The 20,660-nt window shown below is 46.7% G+C and overlaps 1 protein-coding gene and 1 pseudogene across 1 annotated transcript; one reads left to right on the top strand and one right to left on the bottom strand.

Annotated features, from left to right (window-relative positions):
• The window catches only part of LOC102379083, a 5,847-nt pseudogene extending 2,783 nt beyond the window's left edge, over positions 1-3,064 (bottom strand).
• A 9,564-nt stretch (positions 3,065-12,628) lies between these two features.
• On the top strand, positions 12,629-17,253 carry LOC102378827 (olfactory receptor 2G3-like). Its single transcript, XM_006037506.1, has 2 exons — positions 12,629-12,634; positions 16,294-17,253. Exons 1-2 carry the CDS (start codon positions 12,629-12,631, stop codon positions 17,251-17,253), a joined length of 966 nt encoding a protein of 321 aa, XP_006037568.1.
• Positions 17,254-20,660: the final 3,407 nt, after the last annotated feature.

Below are 20,660 nucleotides of genomic sequence, written 5' to 3'. Positions count from 1 at the left end.
CAAAATTTCCCCGGCCGGTGGCGGTGCAATGACGCCAGCCAGTGCCTTCAGCACCCTCGGATGGAGCTCATGCGGGCCTGCCGACTTAAAGGCATCCAGTTCTTCCAAATGACTCTGCACCATCTCAGGGTCTACGCATGGTAGTCTGGCGCCTTGCTGCTGCCTCTCCACAACCCCAGTGACAGACTTGTCGTGCCCCTCGCTTAGGAGCACTGAGGCAAAGAACTCATTGAGGAGTTCAGCCTTGTCCCCCCTGTCCGTCACCAATTGTTTCTGCCCATTTAGCAGGGGTCCTATTCCTCCCTGGGCCTTCCTTTTACTCCCAATATATCTAAAAAACAATTTCTTGTTGTCTTTTACTTGGGTTGCCATCCTCAGCTCCATGGCAGCTTTGGCCCGTCTAACTGCCTCCCTACAAGCACGAGCAGAGGAGGTATATTCATCTTTGGTGATCTCTCCCTGTTTCCACTTTTTATGTGCTCCCCTTTTGTCCCTTAGGCTGCCCTGGATTTCTCTGGTGAGCCGGGGAAGCCTCCTGGCCCCTTTCCCCCTTTTGCCTCGCTCGGGGATCGTCTTGCTTTGTGCCCGAAGGATCATTTCCTTAATTAAACAATGTCTATGTGCATCGTTCTATCTCTAAAGCATCCATGTAGACCTTTAACCTAAATATGAATCCTTCTACAGCTGGATACACAATGTTATTCTTTATTTGCTAGCAATATTCATATTTTGAGAATTTCAGTTATATTCCTTTTGCATTCACTCCATTGGAGAACTCACTTTGCTGAGAACATGGACTGTCAAAACATAATCCTGAGACCTCTACATTTCCTTCGGGGGTCGACAGCTATCAGTGTGCACAGATCTAGCACTCATCAAATATTGCTCAGTCCATTCTTGTCAGTTCCAGCTTTTTACTTTGCCTCCATGTTCACATCCTGTTTCAGTCCTCTTTCCCCTGATCTCTGCTGTAGCACCACTAACCTTACTGAGTGATCAAATGAGGCAGAGAGTCTCACAAAGACTCATGCTGAGACAGCATAGGGAATTGATAATTTTATATTCCCAAACACAGAATTTCACATATGCACAGGAAGGGAGCAGAAGAGGAGAGGAGAAATCTAAGAGCGAAACCAGGTAGGGAAAAAGATTAAATTAGTTTTGTCCAGCTGCTGCGTGACTTCTCTGTTCCTTTGAAATTGGCTTTAAGCAAGGAAAATGAATACAAGGATAGAGGAAAACCTGAAATACAGGCATTGCTCATCAACGTCTTTGATAGGTGTTAATTAACAAACTCCCGCGATTATTTGTAAATCTTTCTAAGAAGCCAGGGCATGCAACGGGATTGATTTGAGCAGTGCCCAGGAAAACCCTTGCTCTTGTACAGCTTTTCCAAACCAGGAAGGAAGAGTAACTTTTGCCATTGCTGCTGGGCTGAATTTTCTCAGTTGAAGTGATGGCCTCTTGAGGGGCATAAAAGAGCTTAGTGAGTCAGCAAACAGGGCCCTCATCTGAGCTGGGGCAGGGGCTGCCTCTGCCTATGTGTCTGTATAGTGCCTGGTGCAGTGGGACCCTAATCTCAGCTTGTTATACAAATAGACTTTATGCCTATAGCTTTTAAACTTATGTATTTTCTTAAGTTTTGTATTGCCTTAAGAAACTCCATTTTGTATTGTTCTGTAGTTTGACATAAGTGCTTGACCTTTGTATGCTGTTTGTGTGAGAGAATGGGTGAGCGTGTGACTGTGGAAAAGGAAAACATCAGCTGGCGACTAGCTTAAGCATGCAGACAGATAAAAGACCAAACAAGAAGAACCCACACCAGAACAGAGAGAGAACAACAGCAATCGAACTTCAAGAAAGAATACAGTGTTAATCCAGCAAAAGCCCAGAGGACTGGGTGAATTGGCAAGGCTATAAAAGATGGAGCGAGATATATCGATTCTGGGTCTTGTTCTGCATGTCATCCTGGAGCATCGATTCATCTGACGAGATGGACTGGCAGGAGTCTGGCTCCTACTTGCGATCAACTTGGCTGGTCACTAAGTTGATCCAAGCACTGATAAGACTGGTAATGTATACCAGCACAGAACAGAAACTTGGGTATGAATGTGTGGTGTGTGTGTGTATTAAGAGCTTAATAAAGATGGCATTTTGCCTTATTGTCCCTAATAAGGTCTCACTCGTGATTTAAGCAATTGGCAATTTATGCAACAAGCTCAGGCAGAGATCATCTCTCACTGCATGCACACATAGCCCCTGCAATGACGAGTTACACAACTTCAGCTGAGCCTCTGAGTCTTGTCATGATACAGATTCAGTACAAACCCCCTTTACTCTGTCCTAGATTGTACAAAGAACTATTTCAGCAAGAGCAGAGAAGGAGCCTGGAAGGAGCCTGTTCACCAGAGCACCCCAGGGGATGACAAGGTCAAACGGTCACAAACTCCTCCAAGACTGTTTCAGGCTGCACATAAGGAAGAACTTCTTTACTGTCTGAGCCCCCAAGGCCTGGAACAGACTGCCTCCAGAGGTGGTGCAAGCACCTACTCTGGACTCCTTTAAGAGTCAATTGGACATTTATCTTGCTGGGACCCTGTGACCCCAGCTGATTTCCTGCCCCTGGGGCAGGGGGGCTGGACTCGATGACCTTCCAAGGTCCCTGGCAGCCCTAATGTCTATGAAATCTATGAAATCTGTAATATTTCATGCCCAGATCCACCAAGTAGATGCTGTACAGGAAATCCTGCACCCAGCTGAAATCATCTGAGGTTCTTCACAGCCAGGCCAGCGGTGCCATGAGATCCAAGTCCATAGCTGAGACTATTTCTGGCTCTCTCCAGTAACAACACAATCTGTGCTGGGCCTTTCAGGGGGCTTCACTGATCTAACTGCCCAGGTCCTGCCACATAGCTTGTTGTCAGTCAGTCAGTCTTTCCCATTATCGCTCTTTAATAGCCCAAGACAGTCAGTCAGTCTTTCCCTCCATTCATTCTGCTCTTCCCTCCCCCCAGCCCACAGGCTATGTTGAACCCTTCCCTCTGTTGCTTGGACTTACCTCCATTTTGTGCTGATTGTGATTGCCCCACTCTCCTTCCTGGGCAGTTCCCAATAATTCAGTATTTGTGGGCAGATCCCAGGTCTGTGATCTCTGATCTCCCTCTTGCCAGGGAGATGGAAACCCCTGGTTGTGGAGCTGCAATGTCTTCAAAGCAGCAGAGACAGGGTAACTCTAGCTGTCCTGTCTGTGTGCAGAGAAGCAGAATTTCTTGAAGCTGGCTATGGAAGTCCAGAGCAACAAAGAATACTTCACATCCCAGTGTCTAGGTGGTTTGAGGGAAAGATCACTCAGAGAGAAGCACAGCCCCTCAAAACTAGTGTCACCCTGTTGTCAGGTCCCCCAGTCCCAGTACCAAGGCTTGATTTTGAGTAAGGGACCTGGAGACAATCCAGATCTTTGTGTCAGTGCACTGCTGCCTGGCAAGGGTGTCCTAAATCTGTCTCCAATGGAACAGCCTCCTCAGAGACCACTGACATTGTTAATGGGAAAACTAGAAATGCCAGCTGTGCCCAGGACAATGTGCATGTGAGAGAGGGAGAGATGAAGAAGGATGGAGAGAGAGAGAACCCCAGTGATAAGGATACAATGGCTGGATTGCTGCCAGTCAGTGAATATGGAGAAGGAGAAACACAGAGATGGATAGACATTTATAAAAGGAGAGAGGGAGACTGATAAAATAATAAGGAAAAAAAAAAGAGAAATATCACTTGAAAGATATAGAAAGAGAGAACTAAAAAGGTGAGTTGATGAGTAGAAAAAAAGTTGGAAAGAGAAAGAAGTTTGATGTATAGCTTAAAAATTCATACAGAGAAGGATCTAAAGGGACAAAGTAGAAGAGACAAAGAGCTGGATAAGAAATTGTTTGGGAAAGAGAGTGATGAATGGGAGGACACAAGTGGGTACAGAGAGAAAAGGATTGAGAGGAGTATATGGAGTGGGAATAGGGAGAGAGACAGAAAATAGGAGATAAATTGGGAGACAGAAATATGCAGCCAGCTAAATAACATGAGTTAGAAAGGTCTGCAGAAGGGGAGTGGATACAGGAGTGAGTGGCCCGTCTGTCTGCAAGGCCATGTGCCCTGCCACAGCCTAGCCCTGCTCTTTGGGCTCACAGACCTGGTCTCTTTCTTGCAGAGATGCTAGCTGAGGTCTGAAGCCCCATGTCTTTGGTTGTGTTTGGCTCCCACCCACAGCCCATGTTCCCTCTCCCCAGCTCTAAAAGCCATAGCTGTTGGGGGAAGGGGCTGAGGGGAGGAGATGGAGCAGAGTGAGGATGGAACCTATAGGTTTGAGTGGGGTTGGGCACTTGGCTGGGAGCAGGCATGGAGCCGGGGGAGCTGCATCCCAAACACAGTATGAGACTTCTGCAACAGTGGGACCCCCCGAGGGAGTGCCGGGGAAGCGACCTCTCACCCACGGGCCTTTCCCACATCCGGTCACAGCGCTGTGCGGAGCATATGGGTCCTGCCCCACCACAGGCTCCCCCTGGTTGCAGTCTCATTTCCCAGCCCTCAAGCCTGCTTGGCTCTTGTAGAAGCAACCCAGGCCCCGCAGCATGTGGAGAGCTGTCAAGCCCTGTCCTGGAAGGTGAGGGGATCTGGCCTGTGAAATGATTGGAGCTGGCCTGCGGTAACAGAAGGGATCAGTTGTGTGCAGTTTGGCTCAGCGTGTGCTGCTTTGTTGCCCTGTGTTTTACTGCTACCTCCCTCTTTAGCACCTGACTCCTGCAGCTGCCCCCTCTGCTCTCTCTCCTCTCCTACAGGAGGTGCCTACCATCACAAACACATTTGCCCTGCCCCCCACTCCTGCCCCGTGCCCCAACCGCTGTTAGGGTTGGGAATCAGGTGTATGTACCATAAAGAGTGAAGATGATGGTGGCAGCAGGCAGCTTAGAGACTGAGGATGGGATAGTAGAGTATGTCCTGCACTAGTTGGCCAATCAACTGTCACCAAAGCTTTTGCAAGGCTGCCATGGGAATGTGTATTCATTTATTTATTTATATGCTGCCCTATCCAAAAGGAATGTGGATGCCCAGTTTCAATTAACTTTCAGTTCCCTGAGGCATCTTTAAAAATCTCAGTTTTAAATCCTCTAGAAAGAGATTGACTTTTGGCAAGGGAGTTCATGGTCTAATGCTTCTGTATAATTAATAGGAGCCGGATTTTGTTCACTACTCTGACAGCACAAAGTCAGGATTCCCTTTGCATTAACGACTGCAACACGGTATCTCAGCTCCACAGGGGCCCAGGACCACTCAACTGTAACCACTTCAACTGTAATACTGCTTCAGGGTCAAGGCTGAAGCACTTAAGCTCACCTGTACTCCTGCAGGTTAAACAGCAGCAGTTCCCCCTTATACTCTTACACGTGTTGCTCCTGACTTCAAATAGGATTGGCATCCAGAAGCTTTCAGGGAGGCACCTAAAAGAAGTATCAAGATTTTCAAAAGTACATTGTACCCAGCAGCTGCTTATTATTTTTAGGGGGAGCTGCTTGGGCCTGAACACTTCAGAAAATCTGATCATTTCTTTGTCTTGGTTTTTGTAGTGCTTTACATATGTGTGGGTGTCTGGGTGTGGCTGCGTGTGCATGCGTGTGTGTGTGTGTTGAAATGAGAGCAGGGAGGATAGGGAATCGGGTGAAAAAAGTTGGCTGAGGTAAGCGTAACTTGATAGAGAAAACCTGTAACTGCAAGGTGGTTGTATCTTCCTTGGATAGTGATATACTTTTACACTTCAGCAAGTGAGACTCAAAAGAAAAAATGAATATAAGCAACTGATGGTCTACAGAGCCATTGAATCTGGGCTGTGGAGCTGGGGGGCTTTGGCAGGGTGCCGGCAGCTGAGACTTTTGTCCATGCCATGGCCATGCCCACCCATGCCACGACCAGGTCCTAGTGCCAGCTCTCTCGGGTCATTCCAGCCTGCTAACAAAACATTGCTGAGAGCTGTGCTACATAGTTAGGTTCACGCAGCACTGCAGTTTCTGTCAGTTTGTGTATTCCATACAAAAGTAGACCAAAGCAAGAAAGCAGTAGTACTGGAAGGGGTTCAATAGACAAATTATGTCCTCTGGCTGGGGAATTGGCTCCGTGGTTGGACCCAGAGGGTGGTGGTTGATGCAACTCAATTGTCATGGTGTCCTGTGACTGGTGGAGTCCCACAAGGCTCTGTCCTTGGACCTATATTATTCAACGTCTTCATTAATGATGTGGACATTGGAGTCAGAAGTGGACTGGCCAAGTTTGCTGACGACACCAAACTTTGGGGTAAAGCATCCACACTTGAGGACAGGAGGGCGATACGAGGCTGACCTTGACAGGATCAGCAAATGGGCGGACGAGAACCTGATGGTGTTTAACACTGAAAAATGCAAGGTTCTCCACCTTGGAAGGAAAAACCTGCAGCATCCTTATAGGCTCGGCAGTGCTACGCTGGCTAGCGCTAGGGATGAAAGGGACTTGGGGTCATGACTGACCACAAGATGAACATGAGCCATCAGTGTGATGCTGCTACAAGTAAAGCAACCAAAACGCTGGCTTGCATCCATATATGCTTCTCAAGCAAATCCCAGGATGTCATTCTCCCCTTGTACTCAGCCATGGTGAGGCCGCAGCTGGAGTACTGCATCCAGTTTTGGGCTCCACAATTCAAAAAGGATGTGGAGAAGCTTGAAAGAGTCCAGAGGAGAGCCATGCGCATGATCAGAGGTCAGGAGAACAGAACTTATGTTGAGAGGCTGAGAGCTATAGGACTCTTCATCCTGGAAAAGCGCAGGCTCAGGGGTGATCTGATGACTGCCTATAAGTTTATAAGGGGTGCTCACCAGGATCTGGGGGAATATCTGTTCACCAGAGTGCCCCAGGGGATGACAAGCTTGAACGGTCATAAACTCCTCCAAGACCATTTCAGGCTGGACATAAGGAAGAACTTCTTTACTGTCTGAGCATCCAAGGTCTGGAATAGACTGCCCCAGAGGTGGCTCAAGCACCTACTTTAAACGCCTTCAAGAGAAATTTGGATGTTTATCTTGCTGGGATCCTATGACCTCTGCTGACTTCTTGTCCCTGGGGCAGGGGACTGGACTCAATGATCTTCCGAGGTCCCTTCCAGCCCTAATGTCTATGAAATCTATGAAATGTATGAAATCTTGTTGGATGTTGGGCTTCTGGCCAATGATCTCGTGTCAAGAGGTAGTGAGTAATAAATTAGGTAGCCAACACTATACTGCTGTATGACATGGGGTGCTGGTTCATTTGGCCTATGAATGTGCCTAGAAAGGGATGTGGATGCTGCAATAACTCACCGGTGATGTTTTGCAGACATTTTGGATGCCCTAAAGCTGTCTGGTGCCTGAGATGCAACAAAGAGACAGAATAGATTAGGCTATCTGGGTCATGACACGTTGCCTAAGGTGAGAGGTCAGGACACTAATCTGACTAGGCTTGTTATCTGGTCTGGATTGGATTTTTCTTTCTCTGTGTTTCAGCCCTGTCAGGAAAGCCCTGGGCTGGGTGTGAAATTCCCTTGAGTGACTCTAGGGAGGTGCCATGCCGGGACATCCCTCACACGACTTCAGCACTTTTGCTCAGTGGTAATCCTACTCTCCTCAGGAAGGTCCCTGAACACTTTGCAAGTCCCTGGAACATTAGACAAAGGAACCCCTGGCAAATGAGTGTTTGACACTGGAAGATGAGAATCCTTCCTTTTTCCCATCTCTCAATCTGGTAGTTCATGTGCTTGGCTACCAGCTGGGACACCTTCACCCAGATCACAGTGTAACCTATACGCCTTTTCCAGGAAACAGAACCAAAAGTGGAGTTATGGGGGTATAATTGTACCGGCCCCACAAGCACCCTCCCAAACTAAAGGGGTTCCTATACCCATAAGAATATTCTTTCTTAATATTCATTAGGAAGTCAGTCATCTGATATGTAAGGAATGCAGTGTGTTCTGATATTTGTGCTTCTTTCATATCTGGTTATGTAGTGAATATTGCCAATTCTTTATGGTCAATGGTGTTCTAGTTTGGGCCACATGCTCTTTAAGAGGCCTCCAAGAACTTTTACCCCACCCCTGCAGCCACACATGGAAATAATCACATTAGAAGAGGCAGAATGGACCAGAACCTCTTCCTCTCCAGGGAAGAAGTACACAGTTTTGCTACCCTAATGAGGGGAATGAGGTCTTAAGAACCCATGGATTTGTCTTATCAGCTAGTATCTTATCAGCTACTGATTCCTGACTCTTTACTTCAAAACTTGAGTTAGGCTAGGTTTGGCCTGTTCTAGGGAAGACTTGGTGGCAGATCAGTACTAGGATGCCCTTGTATTCTAGGCCCTATTTAATTTACAGAGGACATGTCTACACATTTATTCCGCAGTAACCCAAATTACTGTGCAGTATGGGCACGCATCTACATGTGCACACCCGTACTGCACAGTAAATATGGTGATTTACACCAACTTGAGTGTAAATTTGATATCTGCATCATGCAGATGCCTGATTAGTTATGCACATGTAGACGCCTTACTGCACAGTAACACTGTGGATGGACTAACTCAGGGCTAACGTTAGTCCCAAGTCAGTCCACATGCAATGTTAATGTGCTTTAATGCCAGCACGTGTAGACTCCAGCCTATTCTCACTTACTGTGCAGTAACTACTATGCAGTAAATTTAAGCTGGTGTAAATGCCTGTGTAGACACCAAGACTTGTGCTTTGATTAATATTGTTTATGCTTGCTTTGGGAACAAAATGATCTATAAGAGCAGAAGTTCTTTTCTTCTAGTATTATAGTGCCTACAATACAGCTTTTACAGATATAGAAATGAAACTACTGAAAAAAAAGGCAGCCTCATGTCACATGACTGTGTTGTAAAAAGTTTTTCTTGTGGACTACCTTTAGCACTTATGTGTATTTACAAGGTGCAAGAAAGTCTAGTTTCCATGACTCTAGGAAGGCTGGGGAGTTGAGGTGTTTGGGATTTGTCGCTTGAAAAGTGAGTGGTTTTGGAAAGAGATAGGGTCATGGATTGGAGTCAAACTGTCTTAGGAGCGGGATCCATCATAAATATTTGGACTTGGTACCCATGACACCCAGGTTGGGTGGAGGAGATGAGCTTCCATGGGCCAATGGAGAGACAGTCACCTGGTAAGAGGATAGAACGATGACTCAGAAGAAGTGACAGAAAAGGATCCACATGGGTACTGTTGGGGTGAGGAAATAAATTAGAGGGTATGTGAGAAATATTTATCAATTTGTACAAATTATTGGGTATAAAGCTATGTTGTACTCTACCTCATCATGTGGTTGGCATGATTTCTGTGTTCTGGGACTGCTAATTGTTCTGAGATGAGCTAGACTTCAGGCTACTGGATTTAGGATGGCCTGGGACAATGAGCTGTCAAGAGTTCATGGCCATTGTTGATTCCTAGCAAGTTATGACTCTTAACTATTAGGAACTCTAATATTATAGAGGTCCCACAGAGAGAATGCATCTGCAGCTAGTAGGGATGAGAAGTAAAGGTCTGCTAAAAGTAACTGAGTCCTGGGCTCTCTGGCCAATGGTAAGTTGAAAGAAGGTAGTAAGGAATTAATTAGCTGGGGGAAACGTGGTATCTAAACATTGGTAGCAGCCCCTGATCTTGCATAGAAAAAGGTACGGAGTACTGGAATAGTTGCCTAGTGATTCCATGAAGACCTCTTTCAAGGTCCAAACTGTCTGATGAATCAGCTGGAACCAGAAGACATGGAGGATTATGCTAGCAGTCTCATGTACTGTTAGTGAAGCAGGATGCCAACCTGTTGCTCTGGTCTGGGCCAGGCTTTCCTTTGTCTTTGGCTCAGGCCTGAAGTTCTCATTACTCATTGTTTCATGGTACTGTTACATTTTCGGCTTCTGCTCTGGTGAGAGACAATTAATAGGGGACTCTGGGCCTTATTAAAAATATTTCCTATTTATGATTCAGCCTCTGAGGAGCCCCGTGGAAAACACAGGTAGACCATTAAAATGTTTTTGTGACTGATTCAGAAGTGAATCCAGTGGGAACCAAACTCAGTACACAACCAGCACCCAGGAGAGGAGAGTTTATATCCCAACAATCTTCACTAACACATTGACCAGCTATTCCAGTGCTCTGTATCCCATTTCACCAAAGTTTTGGCTAGTTAGGCCACCACTCAAGAGACTTCTGTCCTGATTACTAGACAAGAGCCACCCACCTCCAGTTGGGTGAACATGGCCAGTAGCTGCTATCCCTTTACAGCAAACTGTGTTGCATGTCTTTCTAGCCTAGTGTCCCAGCTCTACCCATCATTCCTGGGGGCCCAGAGCATTGCTTCCTCACCAGAGTCATCATCTGGCTTGTTACAGAAGTTCCCACTGATAGGCAAGTCCTATCAGCTCCATAGAGCAGACAAGGAAGAAGAAGCCAAGTCAGAGGAAATAACATACTCAAGGAAGGGGTGAAGGAGAGGCAGGGGCAGCACCTGTGATTTCCCCCTGCCAGTCCAATGTTTTGGGCTCAAGACTAAGCTTCCTGCAGAAGGAAAAGCTTACTGGGGCCCAGTGGAAATGACCTCAGTTTAGTTCCAACCTGGGCACACTTTCCTGGGCTCCCCTGTCTCTCTTGAAGGGGAGTTTACAGGTGTCACAGACTCACGCACAGTCTTTATGGCACCCAGACCGGCTGGAAAGGGAGTTGAATTAGTAGAGAAGTGAGTGCACAATGACCCACACACAAACCAGTTAACCATGTATTAATATACATAATATCCTGAACAGAAGGAGTGGTCAAGCAATGAACAGAACCCAAGAGTCCTGATGCTCTGCTGCTCCCTGTTTTAATCATTAAAGCCCATGTAAGGGGATCCAGGCTGCTGTACCATGCCATCTTCCCAGAAATGATTTCACGTTCTCATTTCTAGTCAGCCCGGCTGAACATTGATTTCAGTGCCTAGCTCAGAATAGGAAAGCAGTCAGACAACTTTCCCAATTCGTCTCATCACCAGTTAAAGGGGTATGGACTGCCTGGGCTCTCTATAGCTTTTAGGGCCTGGACTGGTTTTACAAGCTCATATCAGGCCTGAGAACTGGGAGATGAGTTTAGGGACCAAGGGGAGCCTGTGGCAGTAAGGGCCACATGCCAGGCAGTGATGAAAGGCCTGATGTGGGAGAGGCCTGGGGGTCAGAAGTCACTTTCCAAAGCTGTCTCTGTGGTGTCCCAACCTGATGGCATTGTTGGCAGTTTCCTGATCCATCTGGGATGCAGCATCCCCAGGGCTCCATAAATGCCCCTAGATATCACCTAACCCCTTGCAGAAGCACAAGGCCAAAGCTAAATCTTCAGTGAACACACAGCTCCACCTCTTTCCCCCTCCACCAACCATGGGCTGGTAGAGTTGGGGTGGGCGGGGGAAATATCATGGGCTTTGTGGGAAGGAGACTCCCACCATTAGAGAGAGGAGGCTTCAATGCTGAGCTGGTCTCTTTCTGGGAGAGAGAGAAACTAGGACTGAGGTGCACCATAGACTGCAGCTTCTTGGATGGATGAGCTATGGACAAATTTGCTCACTGTCTTTGCTTGGCACTTTCCATCTTGTTGCATTTCTTTGTCTCCTTATCCACAGTCTGCTTTTTTCCTTCCCTCTCCCTACCTTCTGTGTCTTCCTATCTCTTCATTTGTCTCTCTTCCTACATATATTATCAGCTTAGTCAAGAGACTTCTGTATCTTTCTATCGTACACTTTTCTGACTTCTTCTTTCCATTCAGCCACCTCCTTTACTTCTTTCCCTCTTCCTTCCACTCCTTTTCCTCCCCTCTATCCACCATTCCCAATCTCTGCTCTCTTCTTATTCATATCACATCTCTTTTTTCCTCTCTTTCTGTAAACTCTCCTGTCTTCCCCCTTCTCTCTCTAAAACATCCATCCCTTTCTTTCTGCCTCTGGAGGTGGCATACATCCACTGGCTCATCACCTATATCTTTATTTGCACCTTTCTGTCCCTACTTTCTGGCACTTTCCAACCATCTCTGTCTCACACACTTTGTCCTGTCCAGGCTGGCATTTCCAATGCTCCCATCATCAAAGTCAGAGGGATCTTCGGCGGCTGTTCCAGCTCAGACAGATTTGGAACATCCCGGCGCGGCTGCAATGCACAGAATGGTCTCAGGTCCCACATTCATAACCAAACCTTAGTACTGGGTCTGGAGACCTTCACGGTGGTCTGAACCTACCTTTGCCTGTCTGACCAGTGCTCACAGCTACTGTATCCCCCTCTATTCCAACAAACCAGGTCCCTAGTAATATATGCAGAGCAATGGGATCTTCCACAGCCCAGACTGTTGTGCCATTATAAAGGGTACAGAACAGCAAGTGTCCCCCTGCCTTTGAGGCCCCTGAGCCTTTTCAGCCACGGGGATGACTCTTCCCAGGGCCCTACAAAGATGAAAGGATCCAAGAACAGAGAAGCAGAGATTATGGGTGCAGGCTCTGTCCGCAGACTATGAGCTATTGGAAGCTGCCTGCGCAGGAGAGATTGGGCTGATTGGAACCAGAGGAAAATGAAGGTGAGCCTGGATAACCGAGGAAAGCATTCAAAATGGTGTGCAGGATACAGAGGAGGGGTGGGGAGAGGGGAAATAGCAGAATGAATGGAGCAAGAAGCTGCCTGACTTGGGTTAATATTGTGAGAATGAGGCTGAGAGATAGACTGACAGCCTGATGAAGGGTGTGTTGTGGAAAAAGGGCAGTTAGATCAGAGATGTCTCCTAAAATGGCCATTACTGACTGTGCTGGTGCTGGCCAGGGTCACATGGATGAACCAAATCTTTGGTCCTGATTCCTGCAGTCAGAGCCCACAGCTCTGGTGGTATGGCCTTGCAGAGCCTTAACACTAGTGCAAGTGGGGGAATGAATCCTACTTGGAGAATTTGGGGCTGGGATGCAGTCTGTTTGTGGGGCAGATCCTTGGTGAAGTTAAGCTGAATTGAGATCAGGGTGGTACTTTGAAGCTTAAGCTATTTTCCAGCCCTGTACAAACATGCATTATGAAACACCGAGGAAAGCATTCAAAATGGTGTGCAGGATACAGAGGAGGGGTGGGGAGAGGGGAAATAGCAGAATGAATGGAGCAAGAAGCTGCCTGACTTGGGTTAATATTGTGAGAATGAGGCTGAGAGATAGACTGACAGCCTGATGAAGGGTGTGTTGTGGAAAAAGGGCAGTTAGATCAGAGATGTCTCCTGAAAAGGCCATTACTGACTGTGCTGGTACTGGCCAGGACCACATGGATGGGACCAATTCTGTGATCCCGATCCCTGCACTCAGAGCCCACAGCTCTGATAGGGTGGCCTTGCAGAGCCTTAACACTAGTGCAGGTGGGTGAATGAATCCTACTTGGAGGACTTGAAGCTGGCATGTTATCCAGTTTTTCTTCCTTATTGTTCCTTCAAATTTTCCTCTGTTCCCCACAGTCTGTGGGACAGATCCTTTGTGAGTTTAAGATGAATTGAGATTAGAAATGTACTTTGAAGCTGAAGCTAAGATCAGGGGTTCAATTTTCCAGCCCTGTACAAACATGCATTACGAAACAGTCTCTGCTTCAGGTCAGATCATAACTGCACTATGCCAGCTGCTGCACAGGAAAGCATGGAGAGAGTTATAGGTGCCTCACATCTCTCCCTAACCTGATAGAAAGAGGAAGGTTGCATAAAGGAGAAAGAAAAAATTACTATTCTCAGGATGTACCTGGGTAATAGAGTCAGATTCTGGGACAAGAAGGGACTGACCTAAGACTTCACAGTAAGTTTGCAGCAGTTCTGGGAACAGAGTTCATGTCTCAGTTCCTGCAACATCAGGGCATTAAATAAGAAAAATCAGACAAACTGCAATAAGAAAGAACACTTTTTAGTTTGCAAGAACAGTATCATACCTGGAGCTGTTCCCTGTCACTACTCTGACACCCCATCCCCTTCACTCCTATGTGCTATGGCTTGTCCAAAAATTTTACCAATGATCCAGGAAATTCATGTAGTAACTGCTGTCAAAGGTTTGGATTGTAATACAGCATTTGGATAACACTCAGTTTATCTTTTTACCAACCTATTTGTCACTTAGACTTTTCTCCTTCTTCCCTCCTTCTCTTAGCTTCTTTGGATAGCAGAGATAGAGTTAGCAGTGCTGTCAGACAGAGTGGGGAAAAGGGGAGTGAGACAGAAGGTGAGGAGGGAGGAAAAGTAAAAATCTTGAACTGCGGGGAATTGTCTGGGCTAGGATGGGATGCTTTAGTCAAGGATGATCCTACCGTGAGCAGGGGATTGACTAGATATCACCTCATGAGGTCGGCTCCAGCCCCACTTTTCTATGATTCTGTCTCAGCTCATCCTAAATCCATGTCTAATAGGTAAGTAGCCTCTGAAAAATTAACACCCTCCATTCCCCAGGTACCATGCCTACTAAGTGATGAAGTAGTTACAGTACCATCATACAGCTGCATAATTGCAATGTATAATTGAAAAATATATAATTATATATAACTATATATTTCCATAATTGTAATATATTACAATACACCTTTTATACACCACTTTTTGGTTTTGATCCCACCAGTGCCATTTGTTATTGCATTCTGCCACCTGTATTCAAAATTCAGCATTTCATGCATTTCCCAATTTTACTGGATTCCAGAATCTCATCTTTCCCACATCAGCTTGAAAGTGTGTGTGCCAAATCAAAACCCCTGTAGTGGAACTCACTTATGACTCAGTTTGTCCTCAAACCATGAGACTAGCTTCTCCCAAATTAACTTTTCTTGCATTTGACAAATCCATAGATTTAATAGATTTCATAGACATTAGGGCTCGAAGGGACCTCACAAAATCATCGGGTCCAGCCCCCTGCCCAGGGAGCAGGAAATCTGCTGGGGTCAGATCACCCCAGCAAGATAAGCATCCAAGCATTTCTTAAAGGTATCCAGAGTAGGTGCTTGCACCAACTCTGGGGAGAGTCCATTCCAGTCTCCGGAGACCCAGACAGTAAAGAAGTTTTTCCTTATGTCCAATCTAAAACGGTCTTCCATCAGTTTGTGACCATTAGACTTTGTCTTCCCTTGGGGTGCTCTGCTGAACAGACGTTCCCCTAGATCCTGTTGCACACCCCTTATATATTTATATAGGCTGCCACCAAGTCGCCCCTGAGCCTGCGCTTCTCCAGGCTGAAGAGTCCCATGGCTCTCAAGCTTTCCTCAAAAGTCCTGTTCTCTTGACCTCTAATCATGGCTAATGCCATAGCCCTCAGCTCCTCAATCTTCATGAATTTGTGTTGACTAAGTTTTTTTGCATTTTTGAATACGCCCAAACATTAAGACTGAACCTGACTGGGTACATTCAACAATGTGGTAATGTTACATATGGCGGTGATGTTCTTTTTTCAATTTTATACCAGCGAAAGCCATACTGTAGACCCAATAATACTAGAATAAATGTGCTTCTGTTCTTGGAGAATCTCATTTTGGCCATCAAGTAGGGATGCTCTCTATTGGGAAAGGCACATTTTGCAAGTAAGATAAGATCTGTGTTATGAGTGTGCACTGATACCAATCTGCCACCAAGCCTTTCCTAGACAAGGCCTATCCTTTACAACGAAACAAGTTTAATTCTTGTACAGCTTTCTTAATACCTGTTCCCAATTTCCAGTCCTTACTCTATTGCTACCAGTGCTCACAGCTCAGCCTTCCAGCCTTTCCCAGATACACTCATTCACTGTGTGCCTAATTTCTAGGCAGTGAACTGATTCATAGTTGTCACATCCAAAACACCCACTGCCAGTCACACTCACACATTTGTTATCAGGGATCCTGGTTTTCTCTGATTTAAAAAATCCCCAATTTTTGGTTAAAACAAAGTAATCCCAAATACACATTTTTCTGTAAATTAAATGAAACACCACTATATATATATATGAGAGAGAGAGAGACTATAATATATATATAGTCGCTATGATCACTATATGGCATGGTCTCTCCCTCTCTCTCTCTCTCTCTCTCTCTCTCTCTCTCTATATATATATAGTGGAGTTTCATTTAAATAATGGGAAAATGTGATCTGAGGTTATTTTTTTGTAACCAAAATTTGGGGATTGTTTTAAATCAGAGAAAACCCATGTCTCTGGTTATCACCAAACTCCTGTCTGCAGGGTATTCCTTGCCTTACTCTCTCTGTTCCTATAGGTGACCTATGGCAAAGCAGCATGGGATGAGGGAAACCAGAGTGCTGTGGATGAATTCATCCTGCTGGGGGTGTCGGATCAACCGTGGTTGGAGCTTCTGCTGTTTGTGTTCATCTTAATCTGCTACATTTTGACACTGCTTGGGAATGTCACCATCATTGTCGTCTCCCGGCTGGACCCCCGTCTCCACACACCCATGTACTTCTTCCTCAGCAACCTCTCCTTCCTGGACCTTTGCTACACCACTTGCCTAAGTCCCCTGCTGCTGGTAACTTTGCTTAGCGCCCGCAAGTCCATCTCCTGGGCTGGCTGCATGATCCAGCTCTTCATTGCTCTTGCCCTGGGAACCAGTGAGTGCATGCTTTTGGCAGTCATGGCTTATGACCGCTATGCAGCCGTCTGCCACCCCCTGCGCTACATGACCATCATGAGCCGCCCCCTCTGCCTGCTCATGGCTATGGGCTCCTGGCTCAGTGGCTTGGTCAATTCCCTGGCACAGATCATGTTGACTATGCAGCTGCCTATGTGTGGGCAGAACCATATCGACCATTTTTTCTGCGATCAACCAGGGCTATTCAAATTGGCCTGTGTTGACACATCCTTCATTGAGACTGAGGTCTTCTCGGTAAGTGTGTTTGTCCTGGTGGTGCCAGTGAGTCTCATTCTGGTTTCCTATGGCCACATTGTCACTGCTGTGCTGAGGATACGCTCAGCTGAGGGCAGGTGCAAGGCTTTCAACACCTGTGCCTCCCACCTAGCTGTGGTGTCAATTTTTTTTGGCACAGCCATCTATGTCTACCTGCAGCCCCAGTCCAGAAACCAGGGAAAGATTATCTCCCTCTTCTACACACTGGTCACCCCCATGCTGAACCCTCTGATCTACACGCTGAGGAACAAGGAGGTACACAGGGCCGTGCGGAAGGTTTTAGGAATAAACCCAACCACTAAGGCTTGGGGATAGTTGCTGGCCATGGGAGCCTTTGTTCTCTCACGGACTCTGGCACATTTTCCCTGCATGCCACTTCTAACCTGATCAAGTCTCTTCCTTCTTTCCCCTCACTTCATCCTTCGGGCCTCTTTCACCTCCTATAACCTATCACCTGAAACTGGGAGATTATCCAGTGTCTTGACTTTCATCTAAAAACAAACTTTTTGTGTCTGGTTGATATGGATAGAAAGTAGGCAGCATGACACCTCTGCAAAAGAAAGAGTCAGGAACCAGTAAGAAACATTGGTTTATAAAACTATTTAATTAGTTTTTAGAATCTCCACTGCTCTTTTGAATGCATTGGTTAGCAAAACTGTGATTTTTTTCCCAGGATTGGAAGATGTTCTAGCTCACAGCCTATTCTGCGTCTAATGTGAGTGACCCTTTGCATGGCTACCCCAAAAACCATATTCCTCACCTCAAGAGTGCAAGTCTGTTCAATCATGAGAAACAGGTAGTTTTGTATTCTCTTCTTGAATAAACCACAGTAAGCCTGCAGCCTGATTTTATCTTTCTGTTCTTTCTCTTCTCTACCTTGTGGCCCAAATATGGTTTAAAGAGCATTTCCCCTGGGCCAAAGCCTTATATCAGTCTCAAAGGATGGTGAGCCCACATTTTCTGCTTCCTCATAAGGTATCCTGATCACCAGACTCTGAAGTAGGCAGGGTTGACAACATCTTCCATACCTCCAGTTGCAGATGGCTCACAGATAGAAGTCATGGACCCCAAAGAATAACTTTCAGTAGGAACCACCACACAGTTGCCAATGACATTTGCCCATTTGTGCAATGACAATATAAAGCAAAGAGAACATCAGGAGGGGAATGAAGACTACTTCTCCCTTAAGCCAGTGGCTTTTTCCTATGGCCACAGTCCAGCGCTTTCTTGCATGCTCTGCTTCTGGCTTTAAGGGTGCCTGTACACATCATGGGATTTAATCGTCATTAAATTAAATAGGTTTATAAAGTTTTAAATTGTTTATGTTAGAGTGTCATGTGAGTGTTTGCATGTACTAGGCTTTCAAATGAATTAAATTCAGTGTGCAATTCCCGGTAAATTCCAGCAGGGGGAGCTGTATACCAATCAACCCCACTGCTGTCTTCCCTACTGAAGGGGGGGGGGGGCACATGTAAATCACTAATACACCACTAATCTTCTCTCTCCTCACTCTTGAACTCCCCGCCACCCACTGGGAGCCTCAAGTTAGCCCCCCCGAGCCTTCCGTGCCAAGCTGCAGACACCCTGGAACCACATGAACTCCCACCTCTCCCCATCCCCTTCCATGCCCACTATACCCCCTTAAAGGACACTTCTTATTCACAAACAAGGGGTCCCTATGGTAACATGTGGTCATCATCACCCCATGCCACCCAGCCCCAAACCCACCTGTGGGAAAGGGGACCCTCCAGCTTCCCCCACCAACCCAAATAGGTGCCCTGCCACTTGCACCTCCCTAAGCTCTGATCTCCAGCAGGCGGTCCATGGCAGGAACCCCCATTCCACACTGTATGCACCCCCTACCACACCCCAAACTGTGTGAACTCCCATGTAAGAAAATAAATACACATTTAAATATATATATGAAGTATAATTTTTATTTATAAATATATACATTTACATTTTTATGGGGTGAGGAGCAGGTGGTCCACCTTCTCATCCTCCACATTGCTGGTGGTGGTTGCGGCTGGTGGGGGGGAAGATGTACCCCACCTGTGGTGTTGGTGGTCGTAGTGGTGGTGGTTGTGTTGGTGCGTGCGCCATCAGGACCATGGGGTATACATCATGGGGGAGTACACCAAAAACTCATGTTGATCTGACATTTTGTTTTCCGTGTTTCAGGACTACATTTCCCAGCATCCCCTAGTAGTCAGGAATCAGGAAAGTTTCCATAGGGACATCTGCTGCAGTTGTGCTGTGATGCTGTGAATACTTGCACATACCTGCACATATGTGCGACCCTCCACCCCAGCCCCCTCCGCCCTCCCATCAGAACCTCATCTCCCCTGCCACTACAGACAAAAATGTACTGAAGACACAGAGGTTTTCTATGGTAAATAGACAATAATTTTATTTGTATGGGAAAAACCTGCCAGTGCTTTTTGTCAGCAGCATCCATCATATGTGCAGCCAGGCAGTCCTGCATAAAGGTCACCTGACCAGCATCTCCATGTTAGTATTTTCACATACCCTCCCATGTCTAGGTCTGGCTGCTGCCTCCCATGCTTCATCAGCCCACGACTCACTGAAAACCTCCCCCTGGTTTCACAAATATTATGGAGCATGCAGGCTACCACTATAAAGGCTGTTATGTTTTCTGGCTCCAACTTGAGCCTGCAGTTCAGTGCCCTCCACCTTACTTTGAGGTGGCCAAAGGAGCATCCAACAGCTATCCTGCATTTGCTGAGATGGTAGTTGAAAGCCATATTCTGCGGGTCAGTAATGTGCCCTCCATAAGGCTTCATGATCCAGGGCTTAAGGGGGTAGGCAGCATCTGCTATTATAAGTTGGGGGATGGCAACACCATGGATCACTGTGTTGAGGACTCCAGGCTCATAGTGTCTTTTATCCATCAAGCCGGGCAGCGGAGAGTTTCTGAACACAGGCACATCATGCGCACTGCCTGCCCACCCTGTATAAATGTTTATGAACTAGCCTTGGTGATCCACCATGGCTTACAGGATCACCTAGGCAAATCCCTTCCTGTACAGGAATGAGCATTCCCCCCAGCTCCCCCACCCCAGGGGGGATTGCACAGGGATGTGTGTGCTGTCTAAATCCCTCAGACAGTTAGGGAGCCCCATAGCATTGAAGCCATCAATAACTTCCTGGGGGTTACAAAGGCAAATAAAGTTGTTCACCATGATGAGGAGAATAGTTGGGGGGTACTGAGGTCCCGGAGGGGAGAGGAGTCAGGTATCCAAGAAGAGTGGTCGTTCTTTAAGGAGACGATCCTCCATGCCCAAAGGGAGGTAATCCCAACACAAATCAAAGGGGGCAAGAGGGCATAAAAGCCCCCATGGCTCACCAAAAGCATATGGGAAAGTCTCCTAGCTAAAAAGGAGGCGTACACCCAATGGCAGGGAGGGGCCATCACCAGGGAGGACTATACCTCTCTTGTCGGGGCTGTTGGGGGTCGGTCAGGAAGACCAAGGTGGAACTGGGACTAGTGACCCGGATCAAGGACAACAAGAAGTCCTTTTTAAATACATAGCGGGTAAAAAGAAGGTACCGGGTAACGTGGGGCCTCTGCAAGACACGTTAGGAAATCTGGTTGTCACACCAGACAATAAAGTCAACCTATTTAACAATTTCTTTGCCTCCATTTTTCTGAGCAGGGACCGGGTCACCCCCCCCCCCCCCCCACCGGGCCCCCTGCGGCC

The sequence above is a fragment of the Alligator sinensis genome, unplaced genomic scaffold (assembly GCF_000455745.1).
Source record: "Alligator sinensis unplaced genomic scaffold, ASM45574v1 scaffold1039_1, whole genome shotgun sequence".
Taxonomy (NCBI): Eukaryota; Metazoa; Chordata; order Crocodylia; family Alligatoridae; genus Alligator; species Alligator sinensis.
Note: the sequence above shows the minus strand (reverse complement) of the source record. Positions and strands in the feature narration are given on the sequence as shown.